This window comes from Musca autumnalis, unplaced genomic scaffold (assembly GCF_047663935.1).
Source record: "Musca autumnalis isolate F117 unplaced genomic scaffold, ASM4766393v1 scaffold_1, whole genome shotgun sequence".
Taxonomy (NCBI): Eukaryota; Metazoa; Arthropoda; class Insecta; order Diptera; family Muscidae; genus Musca; species Musca autumnalis.
This window is the reverse complement of record NW_027411644.1, coordinates 104,561,101-104,578,577: the sequence shown is the minus strand read 5'-3', so window position 1 is coordinate 104,578,577 and position 17,477 is coordinate 104,561,101. Positions and strand designations below refer to the sequence as shown.

Below are 17,477 nucleotides of genomic sequence, written 5' to 3'. Positions count from 1 at the left end.
TTTTCACAGATGTCATCAGGGAAGGTACCTGACGTCAGGATCGTACAATCATCCGCATACGTTACGACCTCGATGACGTCTGGAGGGGGCAGAATAATGGAGAGTTAGAGGTTTAACAGTTCCGGAAATATTACCCCACCTTGGGGAACTCCCTGTTTCACTCTATGGGGTTTGGACTTCTTGTTCCTTAATTCCACGTACGACTGGCGTCCACACATATTATTAATTGCCCAACGTTTCAGACTTTCCCGGAGGGTTGTCTGCTCAATGTCTTCAAATAGCGTGGAGTGCTTGACAGTATCAAAGGCTTTTGATAAGTCACCATCACTGTTCTATCACACGGCTTATCCTGGTTGAGTCCTCGACAAATATATGTGGTAATGGCGTGCAGCCCTGTTGTCGTGCGGAATCCATGCTGATGATCGGCAACTTGATAGCTATTCCTGATATTGGGGAGGACTAAGGCCTCAAGGGTCTTTGCTACGGGCGACAAAAGCGAAATCGGCCTGTTCGATTCACTTTTGCTGGCATCCTTGCCTGGCTTCAGGAACAATGAGTGTGGCTAGTGAGTGAGATACTCCACTCCCGGCTCATACAGCTGTTTCAGCATAACCATGGAAATTCCATCAGGGCACAACGCTTTGGGCGATTTAGCGTTCCTTATGGCATTCGCAACATCATCCATTGTAAACTTTGGTGGTTCATCCTCGGCAGGAAGAGATCTGAAGTGACGTTGTACTCATCTCTTCGCCCTGTCACTCCCTGGGTGCTCGATAAATTGTCGATTGAACAACTTGCGCACCTCTTCGTGTCAGTCAACGTAACTAACGTGACTGAGGTCCTATCTTCCTTCTTTCCAAGGTTCGAGAGTGGCTTAATCGTTGCCCACCATTCACTTATACCGGCTCCAATGTTGCAACTCTTCAGATGATTTAACCACTTGTTCCGCTTATGCTCGCCGACCAACTTATTAACTTCCAGCGTCAGCTCCCTGACTCTGGGGTCAGAGGGGATGGCTCGACGAAGCTGATCACGCTCATTTGTTAATCCCATCGCATCTACTGGGAAGTGATGATGATGTCTCGGAATGTCCTTTCCGATACCCGAACATCAGAAGGATTGGCTAGAGCTCTGATGCGGTGATTAGTCAACTCTCTGAAACTCGGCCTATCAGCTTTCCCATGATCGACGAATGTGCGGCGTTCAGAGGTGATAAAATCGGGCGGCCTGCTAATGGATACAATTATGGGGAGATGGTCTGATCCAAGAGAAATGACGGGTTGCCAGGTAACGACATTTGTCAGATCAGGTGACACGATGGTTAGGTCTGGCGAACTGTAATACTCTGCTCAATTTTGCTCAGCTAGCGCTGTACCAAAACCAGACGGTTATGACCAATAGCGGTTTAATGCTAGGATTTTAACCTGAAATACAGCTATTTACCGGCGGGATGTATGCGTTCAGCAAGTCAAAGTCAGATACAGAAAAACGATACTAATACAAACATATCTACACTGAGGAGGCAGCCGCTGGCCGAAACACGGATGTTGTGAGGTTCCGGGTCAATCCTACAGTGGCTGCAGTGGGATACCCCCTGGTTGTTGTTGTCATAGTAACGTAAATATGTTCGTTGGTATAGTTTAGTCAGTTATCTGGTTCTTGTTCCCATCTGCCATAAAGAATCAGGATACTTAAATATAATCTACTCAGTACTCATTTATAAGAGACCCTAAAAATATGACATTCTCTTCAACAAATTTCAACTGCAAACATTTAGGCGAGATAAAACTAGCCTATTATTTGTTCGATGAGGACCTAAGGACTAAGGGCCAAGTGCAATTTCTCGTCAGAGACATTTTCTCTAACCCCAATCAATTCAAATTCCTTCGGTATTGCAAACCTTAGACATTGTTAAATTGTATAACCTGATTTTCACAATACATTTTGTCATCTGTTTTTCTATTTTTTACTTACCTATAATACGGCTTAGCAATGGCAAGGCAGAGCTTAAAATCAACACTAATGCACAATTGAGTATCAATTGTGACAGTGATGTTTTGCGCCGTTGTGGTCGAACATTGCGCATAAATGGCATGGTATAGAAACCAACGGCTGAAGTGGCTCCTAAGTAAAATATGAGACATACTTCGAGACCAGCTCCAATTGGCCCCAGTTTGGATAATGATGAAATACCCAATGTAAATTGCTAAAAGAAAAAAATTATTATTTAATTTCTTCCAACATACACATAACTTATTATGGCATTCAAACTTACCCTTGTGCTAAGAGGCAATGCTTTGATACCAATCAACAACTCTAATGTATTTTGCACAACCAGTAGAACTGTTATGCCAGTGAAAAACAGCAGCAACAACATAGCCAGAGGATAGACAAAATTTCTCTGGAATGCCGATGATTTCCGTAATTTATCCAATTCTTTACGTTCAGACTCTAATTCTCTCAGTCTTTCATTGAGTTTAGCAAGATTATCGTAACTATCGCCATTTAAAGGTTTTCTTTGGATCAAATGTGACAATGATGGAGTTCTATGGCTAACATGATTGTAGTAATTGCTAAAATTATTACTACGAAACTGATGGTGACTGTGATGATGATTGGATGTGGTTTGTGTGGAGGAGGAATTTAAATAATTACCACCACCACTAAATGTTATGGTGCTTGCCAGATAATTGCCATTTGGCATATCATAGTTGCCTCGAATGTAGCTGTTATTTGATGTAGTTGTCGTTGTTGTATAGCTACCATTGCCGTTACTGTTGAGAGATTCATTAATGCTAACATTTTGCAATTCCAAATTGGCCAATTTTCGTTTGACACTAGCCTCTTCCATGTGAAATGCTATATATTCCTCATTGACATCGCGTAACAGATGTGGTTTGACCAAAACTTGACCCACCACACCAAAAAGACGTACAAAACCAAATGGGGTGCAAACTGTAACAAAAAACAAAAGGAGGAGAAAATAATAGTTTTATTTGAGGTAAAAATGTTTTACTCGGTAATCAGATCGCGACGACTTTATCATCCCTGAACGCATCACTTCTCTGAAACATTGCAAGACTATGCAATCTTTCAGTGGAGTCGAGAAGATTAGAATTGTGAATCGTCCCAGAAATTGAAGTATCCTAAGCACAAAACGGAACATATGATCTGGGCGACAGTGTGCAAGACATCAGCCCAAAGTCGTAAATGTAGAGAAAAAATTCAAACCACTCCAGTAGAGGTGAGTCACCCATTTCTGAATCAACTGTCAGCAATCATATGAAATGCTTAAATCAAGCATTTGTTCCTCACCTTATATGTGATATATATGTGATACAGACCATATTGGTCTGTTCCAGAACTGCAAGAGTCTACTAATTGTTACTATTTTTGTCGATAACAAAAAGGAAAAATTGTTATCGTAGTAAAAAATAGTAGCTTCTTGCTGGTTCTGGAACTGGCATATAGTAACTATGGCAACATTTGTTTACATTCAACAACATTTGACAGGATTGTTTATAGGAAAAAGAATTTTCATAACTGAATATTCGTCAAAATAAATATTACACGATTTTTTTTTTTGAAATCAGACTCCAACGGAACAACATATACCCAACATCATGAACAACCCACCAGGATTTGATGAAGACTTTTTGGAATTTGAATCAAAAGTGAATCAAGTAATGAAATTGTTGGAGGATATAAATAATGCTAATAAGAAGGAGGATGAAAGTACTAGCCCATCCAAGAAAGCCGCGTAAGTCTAAATTAATTATTAATTAATTAATTATTATTAAATTAATTATTAAGCTCGATTAAACTCTAATTTCAATTCCCTGTGTAGGCCAAAGAACATTTTCGATGAAATAGATGAGAATAACTTTATTGTAACGGTTAAGGAAAGTCGCACAGTTTTGAATCGAAATGTTCTTGAAAATGACGATGAAGATGAGAAGAAAAAATCTAATCCAGATGTTATGGATAAATTTACATTTATGCAACAATTTGAAAAGGATGCCGATGAAAGGGCAAAAGCACGAAGAGAACGTGAACGGATTGCACAGCATTTTAGAACGTAAGTTGCATTAATTAATTAATATTCATATTTTAATGCTTAATACGAAAAAACGTTTTCTTTACTTTCTTAATTTTAGTTTAGGCAACGAAGCATTTCGGAAACAAAATTATGAAAAGGCCATTAATATGTATACCAAGGCAATGGATCATATAAGGGATAGTCCCATTTTATACAATAATCGTGCTTTGGCATATATGAAGTAAGTACTTCAGAAAGACGTACCGTACCATTCAATATCAGAAACTCATATTGATATTCTTAATTTTTTCACTTCTTACAGATTAAAAAATTACAAACGTGGCATTATGGATTGTGATTATGTCTTGAACAAGCTGGAAGAGAAGAATATCCGTAGCTGGTTATATCGTGCAGCGGCATATAAACGTTTGGGTGATGAGAAAAATTTCGAGACCAGTATTAAATTGGCAAGAAAGAATAATCCCAAAAAGGGTGAATTTATAGATGATTTTTTGGAGAAGTTTAAAACTGAATCAATATAATATAAATAAAACAACTAAAAATAATACACTAAAATGCTTATGTAATTTATATTTAAGTTTTTTTGTTAATGGTTAGTCTGTTAGGGAACGCTAAAGAGATGCATAAACTTCAAATTATGAGAAACGTCCATTTATATTGCTTTATTCTGTATGTAAATAGTACAACACAGCATATAGATATGTTTTCACTACTGGCGAAAAAACCATAATCAGTCTGCTCAGTGTAGCGTCCATCACCTACGTTCCTTGTTTGATATTTACTTGAAACGTTGTATTGAACTGGATTTCGTTTCTTCTTCCGGAGATGATGTCTGCACTGGAAATGTCACGAGAGACACTAGAACTGGAAGTTTTTCAAATGCAAATGTGTTTAATACAATAACGGATATTTGGCCGTTGAATTGTATTTTTTCATGACAAACGCTTTTTTGCGCTGCCTTTGAAGTTATGACTTTTGCTGTTAGTTGGGCAGCTCTTCAGACATATCGATTGCGGAATGGCTTCTCTGTCCAATTATTATTTTTATTTCTGATGCATTTATTTGCTTTTTCGAGGAACAATGTATGAGTGTTCAACTGAAATATTTCGACGAAGCTTAAAAACTGGAAATCATCTGACGATTCGGACGTCAGCCTAAATGTTTGTGTTCGTCTTTATTTTTATTTTTGGACGGGATGTCTGAAGAAGTGCCTGCTCAGATTCTCCTGGTTCGGATTGGATCATGGATTTGTTCCGTTTGTCACCGTATCATCCACCATAGGTTTGTGTCGGTGAGATGAAAAGGGAGCCGTGAACGGACACATTTCATGAGTTGTTCAGGTCTGACCTTTTTGCGCGCCAACTTGATCCCCAGAGTATTTGTCGTCGTCATAAGATTATGCAACACCCCGCCATCTACCCAAGAACAGTACCAGCCACAGACTCTAACACCTAGTATTGCCGTTCCAATTCTTCAGATCAGATATATAGCCCCATATTTTTCACCGCGGACGAGGACGCTGTCACCAGGGTTAGTGCAGACAGTCACAGTTCGACTGACTATCCATCGTATCACATGGTTTGACAAATAAAGTGACGTGGCGACCCTGCATTTCCCTTTGGTCGGATAATCTCCCTATTCTCATATACATCAATAGACAATCCGACTCCATAACCTCTGAACGCAGCACTTTCCTTCACCATTGCAAAATTATTTGGGAAGGATTTAGATAATGCACCAAACAACGCTTTAGACACCTGCCAATCCCTCTGATCTTCCTATTCTCATATACATCAATAGACAATCCGACTCCATAAATTCTGAACGCCGCACTTTCCATAACCATGGAAAAACCAATTGAGAAGTATTTAGAGAATGCACCGAACAACGCTTTAGACACCTGCCAATCCCTCTGATGTTCGTGTAGAATCGAAGAATTACCGAGACATCGTGACTGCTGTCGCCTCGCAATATTCCAGCTGGTCGAATACCTCCCAGCAGAGGCGATGGAATAAGCGAATAAGTTGGATGAGCTTCGGTACGCGGGTTATTTCAGGGCGAAAAGAAATGTTATACGTCGTTTGCGGACTCTTCCGTCTGGTTTCCTAGGCGGTTTCAGATATAATCCGAGTTGAAAGCTCCGAATATTTCAAAGCTCTTGGTCCGGGCTGAATTTCAATGGTGATGCTAAAGCAGTTGGATCAACCAGGAGTCCAGTATCTTAACAAAGTCCTTAGTCACCCTAATAACCCCCGAAGCCTGTAAAATTGACAGTTTTTTATGTCGTTTTCGATCTCTTCCTGTCGAGGAGTAACCACCAGAGTTGCAGATGTTTTCCGAGACGAAAATCGCCCAAAGCTCATTGTCCCTTGGTTCTGATTGAATTTCAATGGTGAAGCTAAAGCAGCTGAAAGAATCAGGAGTCGAGTGTCTGTGTAAAGCATTTAATATGGTCAGTCATCAGTGGTCGTCAGTCATATATGAAATTCCGAAACAACTAACCCAAAACCCCATAGAGTGAAACAATTGCAAATCCTCTACCTTTCTGCAATTCCTCGCTTTACCGACAAATAATTGAGATAATTTCATATCCGAATGATTGTACGCTCATGACGTCTGGTCGCCTACCGTTGACGGCATTTGTGTGAGGCTAAATGGTAAAATGAAGCTTCCACTGTCAGATGGGTTAATAATTCCGACCACTAATTACCCCTTAGTTCTAGGGGTCACATTCCCGAGCTTGTATAAGTCGTCCCTGCAATTCACAGCTATCGGCGATAAGATGAGAAGACTTAAACATCTATAACTTAGCCATTTGTTAACCGATTTAAAAAAAATAATAACTTGTTCGAAAGACATTATCCACCCCTTTAAAACGAAGAAGGATCAATAGAAATCCGTTGTGAAAAAAAGAAAATCTCAATGGTTTGGCAATAAGTTGTTGTCGATGAAGTATATGCTTGAATGCTATAGAAAAAATCAACCAAATCAACATCTAGGAGATGGGTTCCCCAAGCTCATGCATGTCTGGAAAATTTTCATGACGTAAAGAGACTGGTGCCAAAAATAACTTCTAGATCAACAGGCATATTGGTTTGAGTAGTATTCATACTGATGCTGTTGTGGAGGCTATATAAGCCTATCGTACGAATACCGTTCTCGGAGATCACCCATCATTCGAGACTTGTTTAGGCTCAACTAAGATCCAGTTGGTGCAGCCACCTCAATTCCTACTGAACTTGGATAGATAACGCAGAACACATGTCCAGCATGCAATAACCGTTTAACTTCATTTCTGCACTGTCATCCCATCTTCATGTAAGCTACCACCTTACCATGTTGTTGCCTTTAATGAAGCCCACAAAGATTTTCACCTCTACCTTATGGAGGTAGAGCATACTGCGGGTTCCACGTATATTGCGGCCATTGCAACTCTGGATATTCTGCATTCAAATTCCAATCGCTATCTATGATACTTCTTTTCAAAGTAGACTTTATGAAGTTTGCCTAAGTAGCATATCCATCGAGGGTCTGACATCGATTGGTTTGTTGATTACCCATTACGGTACTATGTGGAAAACATAAAGCCATACAAAATTCTATTTATTACAAAATAATTCTGCAGTTAAGAATCGCTCTTGATTCGGCTGCCTTCTTGTCTGATTGTCAGATTATTATTTTAAAAGACGATGCAATTATCTTTATGTCTGTGTAAACATTTTAAATTGTCAACAGTAATGACGTAGTCAACATAAAAAGTTTTATAGTCGATGGGGGTTTGATGCTGGTCATAAAAAATTATAATTTTTATTAAAACTTTTCTGGCAACAAGACCCATTAAACTTTGCTCCATTTTTACTACTTATTAATTAGTACCCTACCACTGAAATACCAATATAATTTATTTGATAAAACAAAAACCGCGTGTACGGCATGGCGGACACATTCATGCACATCGGTTTATTGTTTTAGATTGAATATATCCGATAATAGAGTATAATTCATGGAAATGCAACACAATTGTCGTTTATAATCTGATATGCCCCCCGCCCACAGTGGCAAATGTAATTAGTCAAATTAAAAATACAAACGGCAACAAAAATGTTTTTTCAACTTACGGAGTAGTAGAAGCACACCCAAAAACGATACGCATGAATATAAAAATGGCAAATGAACGCTGCCTAAATCTGTAAAGGAAAAAAGAGAGCAAAAAGACAACAGGTAATTAATGTGGGCATAAAAGACAAAACAAAAGAATACAAAAAAGAAACTGCACCCACAAATGGAAACTGCAGCAGTGTGGCTTTGCTAAATTAATAACCACGCCACAAAAAAACAATTTCCGCTGTAATGCAAACGATTTTTGTTCTTGATTGGCATACTTACTGAACAATGAGAGAAATCCAATTTTTTCTGGATCCATTACGGCTGACAGCACATATGTCAGGCCCAATACAACAAATGCCAATAGGCTAAATACTGTAAAAGTTTCATAGGCTCTGGCTATGATGCCCTTTTTGTGACCAGAAAAGCCAGTTGATTCAGTGAATAGATAGGCAAATGGCAAGAAAACAAATAATGCCAAATTGGAGAATAGAAAAACATGATTCCAAAGACCTGCAATGAAGAAAAAGAAGAAGAAAAAAAAAACATTTGAAATCAAGCATAACATTTGATTGCAATGCTCTTGTGATAGTCAGTCAATCACAACAACTACTACTCACTTACCTTGGATCAATGAACTGTTTAGCCACTTGACGTAGTAACTGTTCGGATAGAGTAGCAATACTTCATTGCTGGCTATTGAAACGGGCAACAATAGAGCCGCACCAACCGCAATTGCCATTGAAAATGTGCAAAGCCATGAGCTGTTGTTGATTGGTATTTAGTAGTAGTCGGGATGGTACATGAGGAATAGGAAGTAAAAAATGAAGAAGTTATTAAATTTTATTAGAATAAAGAATGTATTTTATCCATATCCAATCTTCAATTATGTCCTTCCTACCTTATTCGATACACTAGCAACTCGTCTTCATCATTGGAAAATAGATCATCACGATCTTTACGTCTGAACCGTGAAATTAACACGTACGATGCAAAGTATAAAACTATTAAAAGCAATAGGAATATCTGAAAATAGAGATAATATATAGAGATGTGTTACTAGGAGTGGATGTAATGAGGTCTATTTTTAGAGCTTAACAGTAAAATAATAATGGAAGTTTTTGCACAAAGAGAAAGTTGTTAAATGAAAGATGACACATTTTGTATATATTGTTTTACTGAAACAGTAAAAAATTGTTTGATCTTTAACATGTACTAGAAATTTTCAGAAACACTTCAATATTTGATATTGTCAGCGCATGTAAAACTTGGATTGGACTTGGAATTCTGCAGCGTCGGATGGGGGCAGTCACTGTACCTTTTTACTGCCTGCGCAACTGCATCAAAAAAAGCTATTCAGGCCTGCCTGATTGCCTCGTTCATTTAAAGGCTCTGCCTGAACATTTGGACCTCTCTCTCTAGATCATGAAAACCTATATTGACGTGCCTGGTTGTGAGAAGCCTGTCCACTAGATTGTGGCAAGGATGCTCACGGCGCCACTGTGCTTTCGTTTTTTTTCTGGTAAAAACTCTGTAACTTTTCAACGGATAGAGATATTTTTTGTGTTCGACAGATAACATAAGAAGCTATCCGATACTTTAAAAACTTTGGAATTTGAAGGTTAAATATTTGAGTTTTTTCTTATTTTGCATGAAAATAGGAATGTTTTTGAAAAAAAAAAAAACAAAAAATAAAAAAAAAAATTGGAAAAAAAATTAAATTTTTTTTTTCATGTCAACATGGGTGAGATGTAATGGATGTAGGGAATGGGTGCACTTCAGAGGCTCTTCTGGTCTTAGAGAATCTCTCAACGTCGTCGTCGGAATATGACCCCCAGTCTCCCCAAACATCAAACGCAGCATCTAACACCACATATTGTTGTTCAGCCCGACCCGGAAATGCATCGTTCCTGCAATTCGATTGCAACGGTCTCCACAACAAAGTCATCGAAATTGTAGAATTTATGAGTTGGAGAAACATCATGGTCGCCGCGATCCAGGAAACAACGCTCACCATCACCTGTAGCTTGCTACGTTGCGGTGGTTACAATGTTTTGTTGAAGGATCGTTCAAGAACCGGAGGAGCAGGAGTTGCCTTCCCTATACACCAGTCTGTCCAGTGCAAAACTTTTTCGTTTAAGCTTACATCCATACATGAGATGTATGGCGGTAGCAGTAAATTATGCGGCTGCCGAGGTAGAGTTGTTTAATGTGTACATACCGCCGATGAATACACTTTTTCAGATGTAATTCGAAACATTCCAGTTGGAATTCGTAACATTTCATTGGTAATTCGATTATTTCATTTGTAATTCGAAACAATTCAGTTGTTATTCGAGAATTTCATTTGTAATTCGAACTATTCCATTTATAATTCGGATTATTCCATTTGTAATTTGAATTATTCCAATCGAAATTCGAATTATTGTATTTCTAATTCGAATTATTTCATTTGAATTAGTCCATTTGAAATTCGTATTATTCCTTTTGTAATTCGAATTATTCCATTTGAAATTCGAAACAAAAATTTATTAAATTTTTGTTGCATTGGTTTTATATTTCGTTTTTTAGAATTACAAATGGAATTTCAAATGGAATAATTCTAATTAACATGCAATAATTCGAATTACAAATGGATACATACGAATTACAAATGGAATAATTCGAATCTCAATTGAAATGTTTCGAATTACAAATGGAATTCTCGAAATACAACCAAAATGATTCGAATTACATCTGAAAAAGGTGTAATTGTGCCCACCCGACTTCTTATCCGCTGGCCGTTTTCTGAACCATGGAAAAGCTGATTGGCAATGGTTCAGAGAAATTACCAATCACCGCTTCAAAGAGCTGTCCATTCCCTCAGGTAGCTGAGATAATTTTTTGGGACATCACAGCTGCTGCCGCTCGTTACATACCTGTTGGTCGAATACCCGAAATTTGATCAAATTTCCCAGCAGTGGCGACAGGACTATAATTAGGGAACTTAGTCTTGAAGTCAACAGGCTAATTGGCGAGCATAAGTGGCCAGACCACCTGAAGCAATGCAATATTGGCACAGGATTAAGTAAATTGTGGACAACTACTAAATCACTCTCGAATCCGCAAAGAAGCAAGTCTTCATAATGGTGAAGATCCTTTCAGTGCATTGAGCAGTGGATATTTTATTCATTTTAAATTTAATAGTCCAGTCAAAATAGACATTGAAATAGCAAAAATTCTCACAAAGCTGAATTCTGGTGGAGAGCTAGGGTTTGTCTTTAGAAGCAATGTCCTAAAAGTCCCCAACAGTCCTATGTGTGTAAAAACAGTTATTCGGGGTCAAAGGTCAATATTTAGGGATTTTTTAGATTTTCGGATTTTTTCTTGAAAGCGGAAAGTTTCTTGAAGCGGAAGGAATCATTCTGGATATCTAGCGATTCTAAAAAACACATGATTTATACACACTTATAAGGGAACAACTCACATATTCAGGTGAAACAGCTAAAATAACCCTAGTAACCGTGTCTGTCCCTCCAAAAAGTATATGTTTCGTTGAAGACCGAAATTATACTTATCTTTAAAAAATAATTCCAACAAAATCGGAGCGTGTTTAGTAAGTTATTCCATGTTAGAGTCATTTTATGCAAAACAAGTTAGCAAAGGCTATAGTCGGGACGGGGCCGCGCCGACCATGTAATACCCTACACCACTACCCCTGTGCATAACCTTTTCACTGGTAAACATTTCTTTTAGAGAATATAATCCGACTACCACCAAACATAATATGCCTCTTCCTCTTTCGCTACTGCGACCTGTAGCGTGATTCCAAAACATGGAACAATTAAATGAATTACCGACTATTGCGGTATCTCCCTTGTTTGACCACCTTCGCCAACCTACTTTACACCAATGTAAAGGTAATATTTTCTTCTTCCATTGACAGACTTTGTCGTTGGAATACCCCTACTAGAAGCCGATATATTCACAATGAATAAAACTTTGAATTTGTCTCCACATGAGTTTTTCTCCATTCCGACCCCTAAATTGTATCTATCGCCAAAATCAATAGGCTTCTTCATCTGTGGGGCCCCCATCAACCGCCAAAATTTCGTGACTATCCGATCAAAATTACAACCTGTAGCGTGATTACAAAAAATGGAAAAATGGGATATATTACTGACTTTTGCGATATCTCAGTTGTTTGCCCACTTACAACAACATACTTTGCATCAATATAAAGGAGATCTTTTCTTCTTCAGATATATTCGATATATTCGCGTAACAAAAAACGTTGATTTCTCTCCACATAAGCTTTTTTGCTTATTCCGACTCCTGAATATTATCCGACCATCATCAAAATCAATAGGCTTCTTCCTCTGTGGGACCCCCATTAATCCCCAAAATTTCGTGACGATCCCATCAAAATTGCGACCTGTAGCGCGATTTCAAAAAAAATTGAAAAGTGAGATTTATGGGATGTAATAGTCGGTAGACTATTGCTATATCTCCGTTATTTGGCCATCTACGCCAACCTACTTTGCATTATTGTAAAGGTAGGACATTCTGCTTTCATAGTCAGGCTTTGCTTTTGGAAGTTCCCTATCCAAAGCTGTGATATTCGTCATTATAATTAAAATCGCAAAAATGAAAAGTTATGTTGTATTAGCGACTATTGCGATATCTTCGTTGTTTGACTACCTACGACAACCTACATCGTTGTAAAGGTGATATTTTCTACTTTCATTAGCAGGTTTTGCTTTTGATATACCCCTTATAGATGCGGAGATATTCGCTTTGAAATGAATCGGTGACTTTTTTTCGAAATAAGTTTTTTGCCCATTCCGACCCCTGAATATTATCCGACCCTAACCAAAATCAATAGGCTTCTTCCCCTCCGGGACCCTCATCAACACCCAAAATTTGGTGACGATCCGATCAAAATTGCCACCTGTAGCGCCATTACAAAGTTTAGATGGACAGACGGACACACATAGCCAGATCGACTCAGCTCGTGGAGACATTCATTTTGGTATATATAAGTATGGGTCTACGACCATTATTTCGATGCGTTACAAACTTTTTAGCCAAAACCAACTTATGATACCCTCCCCACATAGTGGTGTAGGGTATAAATAGACAGTTTAACCTACATGTGTAATCGAAAGCCCAACGGGAACGACCCCAACGAAAAGGTCAAGGGCTATCATGACTGTTCCGTTGCACGATATATTCAGTTTTAGACCTCGATCTAAGTTATATGCTGATATGTGTAAATGGGAAGGGAGAAATAATGCTTCGAGAGAATTCGTTACTGGCGACAGATAACGACTCAACCCCGCTGGGACCACCCATCCTACTTATCAGACTTCAGATAAAATATGTATGGCTATCGACAAGTTGAGGACACACAGAAAAAACAAATTCATTCAATTTATGAATAGTGTTCAAAAATTGATTCCAATGTTCAGACTTTTACATTGTATGAACTTAATTCATAAAGCAATATATACTGGTTTCTTTTTTGAATGAAACATAAACATGGGATATATTATGTATGTCTATTTTCTTTTGCAAAATATGAACCAATACATTAATTTCAAAATAATCTTCTTTAAAGCAAGAAAAAGTTACTTATATTCAAAACTCTGTTTATATTTTTTATAAATTTATTTTTTCTATAAAAATTTTGTTTTTTTATTTTATTTTATTTTATTTTATTTTGAAATTAGTTTCTTTTATTTAATTTTGTAATGATTATTACGTTTCTTCTAATTGATTTTTCTTAATGAATTGTATATCTTGTAAAGCAGAACAATGTATACCATATGTACATTAGAGTGGGGCGATTTGAACACCATCACGGGCGCTTGGAGTTTCTGATTCTTGGGGTTGTACTGAGCAAAAAAGACAACTAGACCATATGTCTACGGTGAAAATCGAGCCCCCGGATTTTGACTTGAAGTTTTTTTAAAGGATTTTTGGATATTTTGGCATATAACAACCAAACCACTGAGATTTTTGATCCAACACAAAGACATAATTAAACGAATTGAAATAAGTCACTGAAACACAAACTCAGCTTGTACCTGTGGGTAATAATGGGCCAAATATGAACAATATCGGCTGATGTTTTGGTATATCCCCCATATAACGGCACCTTAGCAAAGTAGTAGCAAATTAACTGTAATTTGGTACTTAGGGTTCTTAAGCCACAATTTCGTAGCAAATTAACTGTAATTTGGTACTAGTAGTCAAAAAATATTTTCACCAAAAATTATGGACATAGGTGCACGTTTTGATATAGCCCCCATGTAACCGTACCTCCCAATTTAAGGTATTTTGAATATCGTGACCACATTTTTAAACCAACTTGGCTGCAATTTTGCATTCCGTGTTCTCAGTGCTTATAAAATCTTCTTACAAAACATTTTCAATACCGATTTATGTTTCGATGTAGCCCCTTTTATGGTACCTCCGATTCGTTGAATTTTTACTTGTTATCCCATATTTAATAACATATTTAGCTATAATATGGTATTATAGTGTCTCCGGGGGTAGAACTCCTCCTTGCAAACATTTCTCAAGATAGGTCCATATTTTGATTTAGGTCCCATACAGCTAAATTTGTATGAATTTCATGCAAAATCCCTTATTTTAAAAGTGCAGTCAAGATTTGCAAATATTTTCAGCCCTAATGTGGTTATTCCGTATCCAGAGAGTCCAATTTCATTCCCCAAAAAATAATCGAACCTAAGTTCGGCCAAGTTTGCAAGATGCACTCTATGGAACAAGCGCGTACAACCCATAAAAACGCTAAAAAATTGAATTTTTTGAAAAATTTTTGCTATATAACTAAGTACCTCCAGTCCCCAAACTAATAATCACACCCTCTGCTATTAATAAAAAATAAATCTTGTCCAGTTTCATTACGAATTTATTTAACATTTAAACAAAAATCAAGTTAATTTTATTGCAACAGTTTTTTAAAATCTGATGCAGCAAAAACTCTTGTATTTGATAGTGAATAACTGAGTGAATATTTACAACAACAAAAATGAAAACAAGTAAAAAAGCGTTAAGTTCGGCCGGGCCGAACTTTTCATACCCTCCACCATAAAATATTCTGAACTTAAATGGAATAATTAGTTTTCATTCCTGTCCCCAACTTAAAATGTCAGATAATGTACATAAATGCTTCATTCGGGAGGCCCTTTTTATGGTGCCTATATCTAACAATTGGGTGACGTAGGGGATGGAAGATACCAAGGAACGGTCCTGACCGGTTTTAACATGGCAAAGCCCAGGATTTATCTTGGTCCCTCTTTCATCCCAAGTGGACACTGACCTCCCCGTGGTGTCACCTGGGGAACTGCCTTTAACACCCGTTAAAGGTAGTGAGCTAACATGTGCCGCGCGTTCACCCATAAGAACGTTAAAAACTTGGGTTTGGGCGTCGGGTTAGTAACCCTCCCCTAGAAAAAACAGCCTACTATGAAAAAACGAAAGAAAAGAAAAACAAACCCCTCTAAAGTTGACGAACCCCGCAAACGTTTTAAGGACCATGATCTGCGAATCTGCACCTGGAATGTTCGCACTCTTTATAGAGAAGGTGCAGTCTTCGCATTGGCAGACGTACTTGAAAAGTACAAGACCGATATTACTGCCATACAGGAAATACGATGGATTGGGAAAGGCGTCACAACAACACCTAAAGGTGACGCACTGTATTATAGCTGCCATGACGTAAAGCATGAGTTTGGTTGTGGATTCGTAGTTAGTCGGAGACTAAAACATCTGGTATCCAGCTTCACCCCAGTGAATGAAAGACTTGCTGCAATTCGAATAAAAGCTAAATTCTTCAACATCAGCTTTATTTGCGCTCATGCTCCCACTGAAGAAAAGGACGAACAGACCAAAGATATATTTTACGAGTGCTTAGAAGAAACATATGACCGTTGCCCTGCCCATGACATTAAAATCATTCTAGGCGATTTTAATGCCAAAATTGGAAAGGAGAATATCTTTGGCCCAACAGTCGGGAAATTCAGTCTCCACAGTGAAACATCTGACAATGGTATGAGACTGATAGACTTTGCAGCTGCAAAAAACATGGTAGTTAGCAGTACCAGATTTAATCATCTCGATATTCATAAGGGCACCTGGCTGTCTCCAGATCAGAAAACAAGAAACCAAATTGATCATGTTGTGATAGATGGAAGACATTCATCGAGCGTGTTGGATGTACGATCGTTCCGAGGCGCAAACATTGATTCGGACCACTACCTTGTTGCAGCAAAGGTACACACCCGCTTAAACGTAGCAAACAAAGTACGAGCAGACACAACACGAAAGTTAGACATCGGTAAGCTGCAATCACAACAGATAGCCACAGCATATTCCACTCAACTAGCCCAATTGCTTAATCAAAGCCCTCCTCATCCCGATAACATATCAGCGCAATGGCAAAGCATTGCCCACTCCATGCAAACAGCCGCAAAATCCATACTTGGATACCAGAGACCTCCACCAAGGAATCCATGGTATGATGAGGAGTGTCGTGCTGCCACCGAAGAGAAAAATGCGGCATATAAGGCTACTTTACAATCCGTAGCAACGCGTAGCGCACGAGAGAGATACAGGGAGAAAAGGAGAGAGGAGAAACGTCTTTTCCGCAGGAAAAAGAGAGAGATGGAAAAGCGGGAGTGTGAAAAAATCGAGATGTACAGGAGCCAGAATGAAGTCCGAAAATTCTACCAAAGAGTCAAGCATCAAACTGATGGCTTTGGTACAGGCACATCCTCCTGTAGAGACCAGCAAGGTAATTTGGTAACTGATACAGATAGTATACTCAGGATATGGAAAGAACATTTTTCAAATCTGTTGGTATCCAATAGCAGCGAAGAAGACGAAGATACCACAGTCCCAATCCCAGAAGATGGTATTGAATGTATACTGCCCAGCCAAGATGAGGTAAAGACAGCAATAAATCGGCTGAAGAATAATAAGGCAGCAGGGGCCGATGGCTTACCAGCCGAGCTGTTCAAAACCGGAGGCGACACGCTGATAAGGTGTATTCATCAGCTAGTTAGCACCATCTGGCAGGAAGAACGAGTACCCGACGATTGGAACCTGAGTATCCTGTGCCCCGTCCACAAGAAGGGAGATAAGACTGTATGCTCTAACTATAGGGGCATAAGTCTACTCCCTATTGCCTACAAGATCGTGTCAGGGATATTGTGCGAACGACTAAAGCCAATGGTCAACGAGATTATTGGACCATACCAATGCGGCTTTAGACCTGGCAAGTCCACCATTGACCAGATATTTACCC

The 17,477-nt window shown here is 38.5% G+C and overlaps 2 protein-coding genes across 3 annotated transcripts in view; one reads left to right on the top strand and one right to left on the bottom strand.

Moving 5' to 3' along the window:
* LOC141403840 (protein Lilipod-like) overlaps window positions 1-17,477 on the bottom strand; it is an 84,419-nt gene that overhangs the window by 16,721 nt on the left and 50,221 nt on the right. For both annotated transcript variants that reach the window (XM_073986871.1, XM_073986864.1), the window contains exons 2-7: window positions 9,066-9,190; window positions 8,789-8,928; window positions 8,447-8,677; window positions 8,179-8,247; window positions 2,276-2,955; window positions 1,975-2,206 (exon numbers count right to left, since the gene is read on the bottom strand). In XM_073986871.1, coding sequence (XP_073842972.1) covers window positions 1,975-2,206; window positions 2,276-2,955; window positions 8,179-8,247; window positions 8,447-8,677; window positions 8,789-8,928; window positions 9,066-9,190 — 1,477 coding nt within the window. The remainder of the gene's footprint in view (window positions 1-1,974; window positions 2,207-2,275; window positions 2,956-8,178; window positions 8,248-8,446; window positions 8,678-8,788; window positions 8,929-9,065; window positions 9,191-17,477) is intronic.
* Window positions 3,017-4,615, top strand: LOC141403850 (tetratricopeptide repeat protein 12-like). Its single transcript, XM_073986886.1, has 5 exons — window positions 3,017-3,244; window positions 3,594-3,760; window positions 3,848-4,078; window positions 4,158-4,280; window positions 4,362-4,615. Exons 1-5 carry the CDS (start codon window positions 3,167-3,169, stop codon window positions 4,579-4,581), a joined length of 819 nt encoding a protein of 272 aa, XP_073842987.1. The 5' UTR covers window positions 3,017-3,166; the 3' UTR covers window positions 4,582-4,615.

Excerpts from the sequence above, each read along its gene's own strand:
- LOC141403850 (XM_073986886.1), top strand. The coding sequence starts at position 3,167 with ATGATCTGGGCGACAGTGTGCAAGACATCAGCCCAAAGTCGTAAATGT. Across the intron at positions 4,079-4,157 it reads ATTGCACAGCATTTTAGAAC|TTTAGGCAACGAAGCATTTC; the intron begins GTAAGTTGCATT and ends TCTTAATTTTAG. Across the intron at positions 4,281-4,361 it reads CGTGCTTTGGCATATATGAA|ATTAAAAAATTACAAACGTG; the intron begins GTAAGTACTTCA and ends CACTTCTTACAG.